The sequence below is a fragment of the Chrysochloris asiatica genome, unplaced genomic scaffold (assembly GCF_000296735.1).
Source record: "Chrysochloris asiatica unplaced genomic scaffold, ChrAsi1.0 scaffold00042, whole genome shotgun sequence".
Taxonomy (NCBI): Eukaryota; Metazoa; Chordata; class Mammalia; order Afrosoricida; family Chrysochloridae; genus Chrysochloris; species Chrysochloris asiatica.
This window is the reverse complement of record NW_006408560.1, coordinates 7,481,373-7,496,596: the sequence shown is the minus strand read 5'-3', so window position 1 is coordinate 7,496,596 and position 15,224 is coordinate 7,481,373. Positions and strand designations below refer to the sequence as shown.

The window sequence follows — 15,224 nt, the reverse complement described above, 5'->3', positions numbered from 1 at the left end:
CTCTTGTTCATATGGTATCTCTTGAAATGGTTGAACATTAACCATTTCCTTTTGGTACAATGACTCTGTGTAATAAATGGTAGTATTTAAGAAAAAATATTTTTAACTAATAATGGCATTTGAACTTTCTAGTGTGTACTGGTAAGGAGTTCTGGTAGCGTAGTGGTTACGAATCAGGCTGCGAACCTTAAGGCCAGCAGTTCGAAACTACCAGCCGCTCTGCGGGAGAAAGATGAGGCGTTTTGCTCCCGTAAAGATTTATAGCCTCAGAAACCCTGTACAGGGTCGCTATGGGTCGAAACGGACTCGATGGCATTAAACAACAACAACAACAGTGTGTACTATATAAATCATACATTTGAGCTATGTTTTTTTGTGCTAAATCTTGTCAGTTTCTTCGTAGTTTTAATGTTTCCTTGTTCTGCTTGGATCTTCATTTTCATGGTTAAGTTGTGAAGTATTGATTTTCTTTGGAATTACCCTATAGTCTATTAAATTTTCCCTGCATTTAAGATGGTCTACTGTATCCTGCAGTCTACCTGACCTCCTCACCACCTGGATCATTGTTCCTATATTTTTACCTTCTTTGACACTGTTAATATTTTGATCTTTGATTGGCCTCACAGGTCCTCTGAATTCATTGTTGTTATTTTGTTCTGTTCTGAACTCTGCTGTCAGCTGGGTTCCAGGTGGTGTTGCCGTGTCTGTCAATCTCTGGTTGTTTTTTGTTCTTGCTGGTTTTCATTCCAAAGAACTCCCTTTAGAATGTTTAGAAGTGCTGAATTGACCTTGACAAAATCTCTTAGCTTCTGTTTATTCTAGAATTTTTTTTTTTTTTATGTTTTGTTGTGAATTATGTGATAGGTTATATGGGCAAGCATTAGCTTTACATTCATCCTGTCGTATATCAGCATGAATCTTAGACTCTCTTCAGATTTTTTTTTTTAATCATTTTTAATGCTTTCTCTTCTATTTTAGCAGAGTTGTCTTCCAGCTTGCTGGTTCTGGCTTCCGTCTCTTCAATTCTACTCCTTTGCTCTTTCAGTGTATTGTCCATTTCTGATATTATTAATCATCTGGACCTCTTTTTGGAAGTTTTGAATTGTTTCCAGTGCTGTATCTATCTTGTTTGATTGCTCCTGTAGCATTTTCCTGACTTCTTCCTTATTTTGCTCCACTCCTTTGTGGAGCATTTGAATTTGTTTCCATATCCTTCTTTTGAATTCCTTCTCAGGCAGATCCAAAGCCTGCTTTTCTGCTACTGGGAAGCCTGTGTCTGCCTCCAGCTCATGTGTCTCAGTTACTCATTTCTGTTTTTAGACATGTGCTGAGATCTTTTGTTGTGTTTTCTTGGACATTTTCAGTAGTTAGGTGGATTATTAATGCTTAAATGAATTCATATTGCTATGTTGTTAAGCTTACTGAGTGTCTCTTGGTGGATGTGATCTTGGAGATAGGCTTCCCTTTTCACTTGTAATGCCTAGCAGCTGGTATTGGCTTTTATCTAAATGATGGGATATTACAGGGTATGCTTGTAGCTTGGCTATATGAGCACACTTGCTGTCTCTCTCTTCTTGGGTATGGTAGGGGGAGAAAGCTCCCACCCCTAGGAAAAGAGAGAGACCAAAAGGCCCCCAAACAGAAACAATATAAAAGCAGAGACAAAAACCACCACTCAAAACCAAAAATAAAACGGTAGCCTTTGCTGTGTAGGCAGGGATAAAGGGTCCCGCACAGGTCAACTTTAGGGCTGGGTCCCAGAGTCAGATGTCATAAGAAACAGCCGGCAGGACCAGTGGGGCTCTCAGGAATCTCCTCCCTGTGTCGTGGGAAAACTGTGGGCGCAACGCTGGACTCTTTTGGAAGTGTGCTGCTGCCTGCCTCAATGTGTCCGGGCTGGGCAGTGAGGGTGCAACCAGGAGAGGAGGAAAGAAACATGAAAAATGGAAATTCTGTCACACCTTTTTCCCGATGCAGCTCTGCGGCTTCTTAGTGCTGTGTCACTTGAGCTATGTTTGGTAATTTTCATACTTCTGTATAATAACTCTCAACTATTTTTGTGGGTGACGTGTAAGAGGAAACTGCAGCCTTCTTCCCTTTCCATATAAAACATTGGTATTTCCTCTTTTTTCCAAGGAGCATGAATAACTTTTGGTGTTTGGTGTAATTTCCTATTTGGTTATTTGCTATCCATTTAATTTAAAAGTTACATGTTGAGCAAGACAGTTCTTCTCTGATTTTGACAGGATAATGGAATGACTATCTTTCTGTTTGGCCAGCATAGTTTTGTAGAATACTTTGAGTGGGATTGATAACTCCCCAGTTTGCTATAATTAATGTGGGTTAAATATATGAGAATATGTATATGTGTGTATGTAAATATGCACAGTACATTCTGTAGTTGTATTTACCTTTATCATCATTCATCAGTCTGTTGCTTTATACCTAGGTCTTTTTATCTAAGTATATTTGCCTGCATTACTTTTTAAGGCATTTGCATTTGTGATAATCAGCTATGAAATCTCTTAATCTCATTTTCCTGAAGGTGTCTCCCTCCCAGATGATGATCCAGAGGCTGGCCAGGGAAGCAAGTTTTGCCTAGTGGCCATTGGCAGACTGCAGGTAAGTGTGATGAATTTTCCACATTTATATTCCTTTTCAGAAATCATCCTCAGAACTTGTTATTTTATCTTATCTTCCTAGCCTCTGAATACAAATCAGAAATTCTATTTAAATCCAGCATTTTAAAGGAACATGGCATTTGAAGCTAACCTTGCCTTTCTTGGTTTTAGCAAAAGCTGAAGAGCATGTGACAGGGAGGCTTTCACTTTATTTTTTTTTTAGCTTTTTTTGTTGTTGATAGGTGCTGTCAAGTTGGTTCCGACTCATAGCGACCCTCTGCCCAACAGAATGAGACACTGCCCGGTCCTGTGCTATCTTCACAGTTATTGTTACACTTGATCCCATTGCTGTGTCAATCCAAGGCATTGGAGGTCTTCTTTTTTTTCACTGACCCTCCACTTTACCAAGCATGAGCTCCAGAGACTGGTCCCACCTGATAACATGTCTGAAATATGAGAGATGAAGTCTTGGCATCCTGGTTTCTGAGAATCATTCTGCCTGTACTTCTTCCAACACAGATGTTTTGTTTTTTGTTTTTACAATATTGAGTTTTTTTGTTCCTATACAAGAAAAGAGAGTTCCTTTTAAGTTATCATTATAGAACTAATAATAAAGAAGTGAAATTTTTTTTTTACTCTTAAAAATAGATATGCTTCTTAGTTTCTTGAGGTCTAGTTTTACAATTTGAATAATGAACACAGCCTAGCCAGATAAAAATAAGTGGGGTTTTGGGTTGAATTAAATTTTTACTATCTTTACTGTCTTGGTGAAGAGTACTTGTGTGTAAGTGGAGTAGACCTTGTGACCTCTTCTAATTGTAATTGTCATTATTTTCCTTTCTGAATGAAATGTGAAAGTTCAGAAATTCCAAAAAAGGTGGGAAAGTCATGTGTATGCAGATGGCCATGAGGAGATGGGAACTCTATCTGTAAAGAAGATAATAAGTTGACCTCATTTTAATATTTTCATTATCAGGTAACCAGTTCTCCCAACTGTACAGACATGAGTAACGTTTGTCAACCTACAGAATTTATCTCCCGACACAACATTGAAGGAATCTTCACTTTTGTGGATCACCGCTGTGTGGCTACTGTTGGCTACCAGCCACAGGTGAGGCACTGAAGCTATTATGCCACTTAGACTTAAGCCTGTTTTCCTTTGCCTATTTTGCATTTATCCATTCATATAATTCCAGACATAGTCAAAGAGGCAGTCCCATTTTATCAGTAGCTAGGTTGATTCTCAGCTTTCTACCAAGGCTTGAATCCCATCTGGAGAAATAAGACAGGAAATGAAATAGGAAAAGTACTTATGAATGTTTGTGTTTTACATTAGTGGTATTAAGACAGATGATGATGCAGAAGTACTCCTGTTAGTTAGTTATAATGGTATGGCTACCGTTAGATAAATCATATAATCAACCCGGTGACTGTTGTTAAGTGCTTTTGAGTTGGTTCCTACTCATAGGGATTCTGTGTAGGATTTCCAAGGAATGGCTGGTGGATTTGAACTGCTGACCTTGTGGCTAGCAGTCCAGTGCTTATCGTACAGCACCATACCACAAGTCAAAGTGACTAGTAACCCACAAAATACGCAGTTTAACACATTATTATAATTTTGTTTAGATTTCTTATTTAACAGACCAATTAACTATACCGAAGTTGAAATGTTAGTAATTATATAAACTTAAAAACAGAAGTTACTTCTGGTTATAGTTGTGTAAAGAGACATTGAAAAGAAGAACAAACTTGGAGGATTTATACTGCCAGATTCAACACTATAAAGCTATGGTTATCAAGACACTGTAGCGTTGTTGTTAGATCTGTAAGTCAATGGAACGAAATAGAGATTATCATGTATTATAAGCTGATTCTCCAGAAAAGTACCAAGACAATTCAATGGGAAAGTCTTTCCAACAAATGGTGTTCCATATGCCAAAAATAAACCAATTTGGACTCATATCTCATACCATACACAAAAATCAGCCTTAAATATAGTAGTTAAAACTATAAATCTTCTAGGAGAAAATCTTTGTAATTTTGAGTTAGGCAAGGATTTCTTATATGACATTAAAAGTATAATTCTTGGCCGGCAACGTCTGGCGCATGGGGTCCCCAGCCGATCTCCTCCCTCCCTGTCTTTCTCGGATGGTGGCTGTTTATGCTGGACGTGTGGCCAGAGATGGGTAAGGATCACGTGGAACCTCGGCAACTTAAGACAGAGCCATTGCCATGCTGCAATGAGTTTCAATGACTGGTAAGACTGAGGAATTCGCACTGACCGCCTAAGACAGGCAGCGTCCCTTAAACAAACAATAAATAAGGAGGATTCGGATGCAGACCGTGCAGACCCGGTCAGGAGGCCAAGACCCTGTGGGCCCAAGCGTTGTTGACTGTCCAAACCATAGGCTCTGAGGATCAGACTTTAGCTACCTAGTAGACATAGCAAACTGTCCCTCCTCTGATTATTCAGTAATGCTTGTTAGTAACCTCATACATGAGCCCTGGATATCCACAGACAAATGTAAAAACCTTCCCTAAAAGCCGAGACTGTAAATTCCAAAAAGGCAAGTCCCCCCGCCATCCAAAAAAAAAAAAAGCTAAAGAGGATAGAGAGAAACACTGTTAATTGATGATATATGGAGGGGATAATAATCAATGTAATGAAACAAGCTATATGAATGATTGAATGTGAACCTGATGATGTGCCCTGTAAACTTTCACTCAATCCAAAATAAAAACATTTAATTAAAAAAAAAAAAAAAGGTATAATTCTTAAAAGGAAACGTTGATAAATTTGACCTCATCAAAATTAAAATGTATTTTCTTAAAAGGGCATCCTTCCCAACTACTACCACTGACTGTTGTGACTGAGAGCACAATAGATGATGGTCTTGGATATAATGAGAAAAAAATGTGGCGCATAACTCAAATTCTTAAAAACAAAACAAAACACACAGACAAACTGCAAGAGTGAGCAACAGAGTACTCCCTGAGACTGTTGCCTTAGGCACTCTACAAATCTAGAGCTGAGTCTATCCCCTTAGGTCCCTGTTTAGCTAAACAGCAGAGTGGGACACAAAATAAAAGATAAAACTATACCTAAAATTGGTGCTGTACTTAATAACCATCAGTATGATAACAAAACGTCAAAATAATCCAAATGCGAAGATTAGAAGATAAGGAGACAGAGAAACTAGAGTATTGAAAATGAAATAATACAATTAAGCGGATGTTGACCCATTTTAATAAATGTAAATATATCACTGAACAGTTTGTGTGGAAATTGTCAAATGGGAACCTAACTTGCTGTGTAAATACTCATCAAAAATTGTATTAAATAATATTTTTAAAATAAAAAAGTCATTAAGAAAATGAAAAGACCAGCCACAAACTGAAAGTATTCGCAGTATTCAGAATATATAGTGAACTCTTTCAAGACAAACAGCCAGTGAAAAAAGAAAACAGGATTTGAATAGATATTTCACCAAAGAAATATGAAGGGCCATTGAACAATGATGTTCAACATCATTGTTGTTAAGTGCCATTGAGTCAGTTCCAACTGCTAGCAACCCTGTATAGGGTTTCTGAGGAGTGGGTGATAGGTTTGAACCGCCAAACTTGCATCATTAAGCACTAGGAAAATGCAAACTAAAACCACAATGGCTATGATAATAACAACTGAAGATACCAAGTGTTGGTGAAAATATGAAGAAACTGGTACCCTCATGCATAATTGATAGGTTAAATAGAACAGCCACTTTGGAAAAACATTTTTAGTTTCTTAAAAAGTTAAAAATACACTTATATCTTAGTATTTCTGCTCCTAAGTATCTATCCACGAGAAGTGAAAACATGTTCACACAAAGAATTTTGGACACAAAAATTAATTTCGTCCATTCTGTTGGCCAGGTAACTTCTTCCAACTTTCTTGGCATGGATCAGCACCTCCAATGCTACATCAGGTTGTTGAAAGAGTTCTTTTTGCATTTTGTCAGTTCCTTAAATTGTATTTCACCAATGCCTTCAGTGTAGCTTGAACTTCTTACTTTGGTACCATTGGTTCTTGGCCATGTGCTACCTCTTGAAATGGTGATGGTTATGTACTGTTGAGTTAATTCCGACCAATAGTGACCCTGTATAGGGTTTTTGGGGAGCGGCTGGGAAGCTTGAATTGCCAACTTTGCAGTTCAAACAGACTTTGCAGTCTACAGGGTCGCTATGGGTCGGAACCGACTCGACGGCACTTAACAACAACAACAACAACATTAACCCACAGCGCGAATATTCTTCAGTTTCAGCATCACTAGCTTTAGTGCTTGTTGCGTAAATTTGATTAGTAGTGATATTAATGGATCGTCTTTGTTGGCATATGAAAATTATCCTATCACAACATTGTACTTCAGGATAGATCTTAAAGTGTTCTTTTTGGCAATGAATATAATGCCATTCATGTAATCTATATGATTATCAGATTCAGAATGGCCAATACCAGTCCATTTAGCTCACTAGTGCCTAAGACATCGATCTTTATGCATTCCATTTCATTTTTGACAACTTCTAATCTTCCTAGATTCATGTTTCATACATTTCCTTGTTCTGATTATAAATGGATATTTGCAGCTGTTTCTCCTCATTTTGAGTTGTGTCCCTTCAGCAAATGAAGGTCCTGATAGCTTTGCGCCATTCACATCATTATGCTCAACTCTACTTTGAGGAGGTAACTCTTCCCCAGTCATATTTTGAGTGCCTTCCAACCTGAGGGGCTCATCTTCTGGCACTTGTTATCTGACATTATACTATTTCTATGCATAAGATTTTTAGGGACTAGCCATTCAGAAGTGGTCTGCCTTTCCTTTTTCTTAGTCTGTCTTAGTCTGGAAGTTCCACTGAAACCTGTCCACATGGGTGACCAGGCTGGTATTTAAAATATCAGCATAGCTTCCAGCATCACAGCAGTACACAAGCTACCACAGTCGAGCACACTGATGAACGAATGGTGATAGGATAAAGATAAAGACAGAGGCAATAAAATCCAAGTCCCTAGCTCTGATACAGCATAAAAGTATGATATCTTATTCTTCTTTTTCTTTCTGTAGGAGCTCTTAGGAAAGAATATTGTGGAGTTCTGTCATCCTGAAGACCAACAGCTTCTAAGAGACAGTTTCCAACAGGTAATATATTCCCCTCGTTCAGATCAAAATAAATATGTTTTATCTGTTTATTAATTCCACACATATTTATTGACCACTGATTCATTAAATGTTATGACAAGCACTACAGTTTTATGTTCTTTACTACTTAGCCTGTATTTTTAAGGAACAGAAAAGGACCAATACTTTGAAACTATGAATAATGTCAAAGTTTTTCTGTTTGACTTTGCAATCATCTAAGGAACTCTGGTGGTCCAATGCTTGAGAGATCTGCTGCTAACTGCAAGGTTCGAACCCACCATCTGTAGAACAAAGATGTGGCGGTCTGTTTCTATTAAGATCACAGCCTTGGAAACTCTCTGGGGCGGTTTCACTCTGTCCTACAGGGTTACTATGAGCCAGATTAGATTTACAGCAATAGGATTTAGAGGTTACTCACTCTCTTGTATCCAACTAGCTGTATATAAGGTGCTGCCTTTAAAGTATTTTTCTAGGATTTAGCTGTCCTATGCATAATGGTAGAAAAATTCACCTCAGGGAGCTTTTTTAATGGATAATAATAATAAGTAAGAGTTGAATCTTTATAATGATAGTTTACGGATCCTGTCTCCTAAGTGTATTTGATCAATTTACTTTCAAGAAAAACTTGGCTTTAGTAGTGGTAGTTCTTAGTTTATCCTTGTTAAGCCTCTGTATTGATACAATGGGCATAATAATAGTATTTACTTTTTCGCAGTTGTTGGGAAGAGTAAATAAAAGAATGCATATAAAGCATATAGCCCAGTGGGTGACAGATAATAATTACAAGATAAATGCTAGTTGTTAATATTATTGGTGTTTTATTGTTAGGGGGGTAGAATCAAGATTATTTTCTTTTACATGAAACTAAAAACTAGATAATCTTAAAATTGCTTTAATTTTTAAAAAGAAGCAAATCAGGACTAAAGTGAACTTAAGTTTTAGTTATAGAACTCTCCAGGTGTGCTGTGAAAACAAATTCTCTAGTTTGGGGAGAAAGGTAAGAGCCAGATGTAAGCTGTATGAGGGTAAGTTTAAAAAGTATTAACTAGGGTTCTAGTTAATACATGTACAGGTTTAGATCAAACAATACATGTTTCAATTTGTCTCTGAGATTAGTGGATGGCTGCAGACAAATTTTCTTAGCAATACATTGTTTCCTTGGGGTGTCTTCAAAAACAAGGTCTGATCAAAACAGAGGCGTCCAGGGGGATATGCTGGACCAAGTAAATTCAAGACAGAGAGTTCAGTTCAGAAAGAAGCGGTGGTGACTTGTTTTTTGGGATTTCAGAGGGAAAATCATGATAGATTTTCATGAAGGATGATCATACTAAGTAAAAGACTCCAGGAAAGTTATGCTGTAGAATTTTTTTCCATTATAACAATGCACCTGCTCATTTTTTGAGAGTACCCAGGGCTTTCCTAGGAGAATTTTGTTGGATCCCTCAACCCCATTGACCCTGCAGTCCTGCTTGCAACTTCAGGCATCTTTTTGTTCCCCAAATTCAAAGAACATGTAAAAGAAATATGATCTGAGTCCCTTGAGAATGTCAAAACTGCCGTTTTGATATGGTATAAATTAGAGAATACAGAATTCTTCAGGGAAGGGTTAGAGTGATAGAAACATCGCTTTCATAAGTGTATAGACCTAAGTGGGAGAATATGTCAAGATAAATGGTGTCACATTTTGATAATTTTGTTTAATAACAGTTTGTTATTTTATAGCAATACTTTGTGACTTACTCTCATATTTTGTTATTAAGTTTACAGATTTCCTGTATAGGCATATATAGCTGGTTCAGCATATCCTTAAAGGACTTACCAACGAAAGTGGGAAAACAGCCTTCTCTTTCTTTAGTTACAAGAATGAACTACTTTTCTTGTTTATTTTTTTACTAGAATGGTCAGGTAGCTTTTGAATCTGGGAAGACACCTGCTAAGTATTTGTTGTTATTGTTAAGTACCGTGGAGTCAGTTCCAACTCCTAGTGACCCTATATGGGGTTTCCGAGGAGCAGCTGGTCAGCTTAAACTGCTGACTTTGCAATTCAAGCCAACTTTGCAGTCCAGGGCATTAACCCACAACGCCACACCTCTCCTCATTTAATCACTTAGTTTTCACTCCTCACCTTGATTTTGTTAGTAACATTTAAAGAGTCTGGTCCTTCAAGGACAGTGACAATAGTTTTAGGATTATAGATTTTTTTTTTTTTTAATAAGGTTTTCTCTGCATTTCACTGATGGCATGAAAAATTTTTCAGGTGGTGAAGTTAAAAGGCCAGGTGCTGTCTGTCATGTTCCGGTTCCGATCTAAGAACCGAGAATGGCTCTGGATGAGAACCAGCTCCTTTACTTTCCAGAACCCTTACTCAGACGAAATTGAGTACATCATATGTACCAACACCAGTGTGAAGTATGTACTACGAAGGCCTTTTCTAGTGTTGGGATTTTGTATGGGCCAAGTCTGCTTAGTTTTACCAAGCTATCTCCTTCTCTTCCACCCTTGCAGTATTTATAACTCCACTAGATTAAATTTCCTCATCTTCCAACTTCTTATAGGCTTTAGTTAGTTAATCCAATAGAATAAGATTTTAATAAACAGTACTTCAGTGACTAAGTCCTAAGATAAGAAGAGCTTAGATAAGTATTTCAATTTTATTTATCAGCACTTTTTAGAAAGGATTTTATTTTATATGCCAGTTTTTTATTGCTGTAGTCTGGCAGGATTGTCCTCTAAAGCAGGGGTCTGCCAACTCTTTCTGTAAAGGACCAGGCAATAAATGTTTTAGATTTTGTGGGCCAAATGGTCTGTATTGCAGCTACTATGCTGTTGTAGTGCAAAATCAGACATAGACAAATTGAAGTAAGTGGACATGGCTGTGTTCAATAAACCTTTATTTTAAAAATCATACAATGAGCTGGATTTGACCCATGGACCATAATTTGCTGATCCCAGTTTTAAAGTATAGTTACATTTCACTCTTTCATTAACTTCTATTTCTCTTTTCCTTGAATCTTTCGTGTTTGAATTTTTTTTCTTAGCTAACTTCTTTTTTAAAAAAGAAACTGCTGTATTAAGATATAGTACAAATATTATACAGTAGATCCATCTAAAAGGTACAATTCAGTGCATCCATTGCCAAACTAATTTCAGAACATTTTCATCTCCCCTTAAAAGAAATCCTGTACCTATTAACAGTCAATCCTCATTCTCCTTCCTAGCCCTTTACAAACATTAATCTACTCTGTCTCTATTACTCTGCCTATTTTAGACATTCCGTATAAAGGAAATTATATAGTGTTGAGTCTTTTCGTGACTGGCTTCTTTCATTTAACATATTTTTAAGGGTCATTCTTGTTGTAACATGTATCAGTATTTCATTTTTTTTAATCACTGAATAGTATTTTGATATATGTATTTGCCATATTCTGTTTATACTGTCATTAGTTGATGAACATTTTGGTCTTCTATTTTTTAGCTTTTGTGAGTAACGATGCTGTGAATAGTCATGTATAACTGTTTAAACTTTTGAAGAGTCACCAAAATGGTTTTCCAAAGTGGCTGTACCATGTTGCATTTCTGCTAGCAATGAATGAGAATTTCACTGTCTCTGCATACCTGCCAACACTTGCTATTTCCGTCCTTTTGATTCTACCCATCATAATGTGTATAAATTGTCAGTGTCTTTCTTTGCCGTTAATCTGTCTCTGTAGCATTGGCCTTAGAGCCTAGTACTGTCTAGTTGATTCTGACTCATAGCGACCCTGTATAGGATTTCCAAGGCATGGCTGTTGAGTTTGAACTGCCAACCTTGCAGTTCAAACTGACCTTGAGGTCCACACCAGGAGTCCACAACAACGATGCAAACACAAAAAGATAAAAACAAAAACCAGAATGACTGTGACTATGCAGTTGAGTCCTAAGAGAAATTAGGAAAGTTTTCTAACTCAGTCTACTCTTTCATAGTGTTTAGTTAACAGAGAATTAAACTTAACATGCCCTAAAAACTGAATAGGAGGATGCTGGCCATCTTAAAAGTCAGTATCCAATGTTAGTATCCTCCAGTTTAATTTTTAGGGCATGTAAACTTTAATTCTCTGTTAACTGAGCAATATAAAAGAGTAAATCGAGTTAGAAATTTTATTAACTTCTTTTAGAACTCAGTTGCATGATCATAGTCATTCTAGTTTTTTGTTTTTATATTTTGATATTGGCATGTTTGTATTACACAACATTATTTTGTGTTTTCATTTTGAAATTTGAAAGGACTTAAGTTTCTGGCTTTCTCCAGTTTTATGTATAATTTTCCTACCACAACTAATTTTAACTAATTTTAATTTTTGATACTTAATAGAAAATTTTGGAAATACTGAAAAGTATATATATATATAGAAAGAAAAATTCTCCTTATTTACAGATAATCTTTGCTAATATTTCAGTGTGCTTTTTGTTTTTTCCCTATGCACTTGATTAAAACTTGAGCAATTGACAAATGTATTAATTCTAGCATATCTTTATAAGAAATTAAGAAAGAAGATTGAAATGTCTCTGTTTTTAGCATAGTCCTCTGAAACATGTATTTTCTAACTGAGGCTTTAAATAATCTAAGTTGCATGAATGTGCCATCTCCCATCAGCCATCACCTACATTCTCAATACTTACTGTTTGGTCTGGTGGTAAGGGTTTACAGTTGCAGTTTGGAAACTCTTTAGGGAACCATTACTTAATTAATAATAAGTATGGACTCTCTTGTAGAAGGTGAAGATGTTCTTCCAGAAGGGTAAAGTTTGAAATATCTAGATTATTTCTCTAAATTTCTAATGATAGAGATAGCTGCAGTAACAGCAAGAGCAACATTAATCAGTAGCCCCTGTTTCTGATTTGCTTTTATAAAATGGGAATGCACGTATCTCCCTATTTTGACTGACTTTAATGGCTGGTTGCCTTCTGTAGGTTTACATTAGAGGTATGGTTTCCCCAGCTTGTTGAAACCACACTATTAGCTTTCAGCTAGAACAGTAAAAAATAATAGCATCCTATGCATTTAAGGAGAAAAAACTATTCTGCAGAACCCTTTTCTCTGTTGAAGATTTAGTCCCTCCAAAATAAAAAGAGATCAAATCCTAAGACTATAGACACCTTTAAGCTACAGAGTTAACAATATTTACCTCAGAGCCCAGTTGGACTTGTAGTTTAAGGCATGAAAATGACTCTGTGACAGAGTCTGTCTCTCTTAACTGTGGGAGAGAAGGTTTAGATAGTGGAGAGAGACATGAAAGAACTTCCAAATGGCCTTTATCAAACCTTCCTCTTCTCCAGATACTCCTGGAGCCAATTCTACAACTTGGCATCTCTCATTATGTCTTCTTATTTCTTCACTGATTTCTGGAGATAATTGGCCATCTTAAAAGTCAGTATTAGAGCTCTTCATGTAAGCTGCCTGAGGTGATCTTGCAAAATGGTTTGCTACTCACTTGACCCAGAAAACCCCATAAAATCATGCAAATCAAGAGATTCAGGTCTATTTTAAGTTTGCCCTTGAAACTGTCCGTGCCATCAAGGCTATACATATCTGAAAAGCCACTAAGCATCTGAAAGATGTCACTTTGCAGAAGCAGTCTGTGGCATTCTGACATTACAATGGTGGAGTTGGTAGGTGCACCCAGGCCAAGCAGTGGGATTAGACATAGGGTTGGTGGCCCAAAAGAGTGCTGAATCTTTGCTGGTCATGCTTAAAAATACAAAATAATGCTGAACTTAAGAGTTTATATGTGGGTTCTCTGGTCGTTGAGCACATCCAAGTGAACAAAGCCCCCAAGATGTGCCACTACACTTACAGAGCTCATGGTTATATCGACCCCCCTACATAAGCTTCTCCTGCCACACTGAGATAATCCATACTGAAAAGGAACAAACTATTACTAAACCAGAAGAGGAGGTTGCCCAGAAGAAATTGAAGAAACAAAAACTTATGGCTTGGGAATAAATGCAGCTTAAAACGAAAACGAAAATAAAAGCAGTGAAAAAATCTATTAGATATAAACTTAAAACTCATTAGACTAGGGGTGGTGGTGGTGGTGGCATGCTGTGTCGGTTCCAACTCATAGCGACCCTGTGCAGGCTTTCTGAGGCTGTAAATCTTTACAGGAGCAGAAAGCCTCATCTTTCTCCTGCAAACCAGCAGATAGTTTTGAACTACTGACCTTGAGGTAGCAGCCCGACTTGTAACCACTATGCTACCAGAGCTCCTTTCATTAGAATAGAAGGAAGCATCTATTAAAATGTAATTTCTGCTCAACTAAATATTAAGAGTAGAATTCTGTGGATATGATAAGCCAAGGTATTTGGATTGAAGTATACCTCTTCTCATACATACCCAAGTGTTATTAGCCAGCCCCCAAATAAATAGATATACCCTTATATTCAAATTATTATTGTTTAGTATTTTTGAGTCAGTTCTGACTTATAGCGACCTTGTATAAGGTTTCCAAGGAGTGGCTAGTGAGCTTGAACCGCCACTGTGTGGTTCAAGCTGAATGACCTTGCAGTCCAGCACATTAACCTGCAGTGCCACACCAGGACTCCAAATCAGGAAATTCAGATTAGGAAATGAGAAACTGAGGTAAGGATTAATTGCATTTTAAGGATAAGAAAACAAAATCTCAGATAATATCTCTTACATCACACTACTAGGAGATCAAGAAAACAGGACTCTCGATCCCAAGAAAACTACATTTTGATGCTTTAACATAATAGCCAATTGAGCTTTAGGGTGTGGATCATAAAAACAGAAATGGAAGAAATCTTTTTACCTCAAGCCATTTTGAAAGAGTAGACAATAGAAAAGATGTATCCTTTGAACCCCAAATAAACCTTTGCCTAGTTATTCAATAAAAGGAGCTCTGGTAGCATAGTGGTTACGAATCAGGCTGCGAACCACAAGGTCGGCAGTTCAAAACTACCAGCTGCTCCGCAGGAGAAAGATGAGGTTTCCTGCTCCAGTAAAGATTTACAGCCTTGGAAACCCTGTTCAGGGTCACTATGGATCGGAACCGACTCGACGGCACTTAACAACAACAGTTACTCAATATTGTGCTAAGATACAGGCATCTTCAGGTCAGGTTAATTCCTACTTAACCTTTAATACAGGACTTTGCACTGTTTCTGTCATGACTATTGAAATGAAACTAAAGACCCAAACTTTACAGTTTGAGTGAATCCTCACAATAACCAGAATAGGAAAAATTGTGGGTCAAAGCCTTGAAATGGGAGACTAGGAAAAGGTGTGGTAAACCCTCTTAGGAGGATTGAATTATTTGCAGGACTATAGAGTGTCATGCACATTTAAAGTGGTTGGCTGCCATCTTAAGAGCAAAGTGCTGTGGAGGCACTTGGCCAGACATCTTCAAAGCCCTACTTAATATTAGGTAAA

The 15,224-nt window shown here is 37.2% G+C and overlaps 1 protein-coding gene across 5 annotated transcripts in view; it reads left to right on the top strand.

The window, feature by feature from the left end:
- The window catches only part of ARNT (aryl hydrocarbon receptor nuclear translocator), a 57,401-nt gene that overhangs the window by 28,218 nt on the left and 13,959 nt on the right, over positions 1-15,224 (top strand). For 4 of the 5 annotated variants that reach the window (XM_006861385.1, XM_006861384.1, XM_006861382.1 and 1 more), the window contains 4 exons: positions 2,546-2,622; positions 3,598-3,732; positions 7,721-7,795; positions 10,053-10,204. In XM_006861385.1, coding sequence (XP_006861447.1) covers positions 2,546-2,622; positions 3,598-3,732; positions 7,721-7,795; positions 10,053-10,204 — 439 coding nt within the window. The remainder of the gene's footprint in view (positions 1-2,545; positions 2,623-3,597; positions 3,733-7,720; positions 7,796-10,052; positions 10,205-15,224) is intronic. The other variant, XM_006861383.1, reaches the window with a different exon arrangement.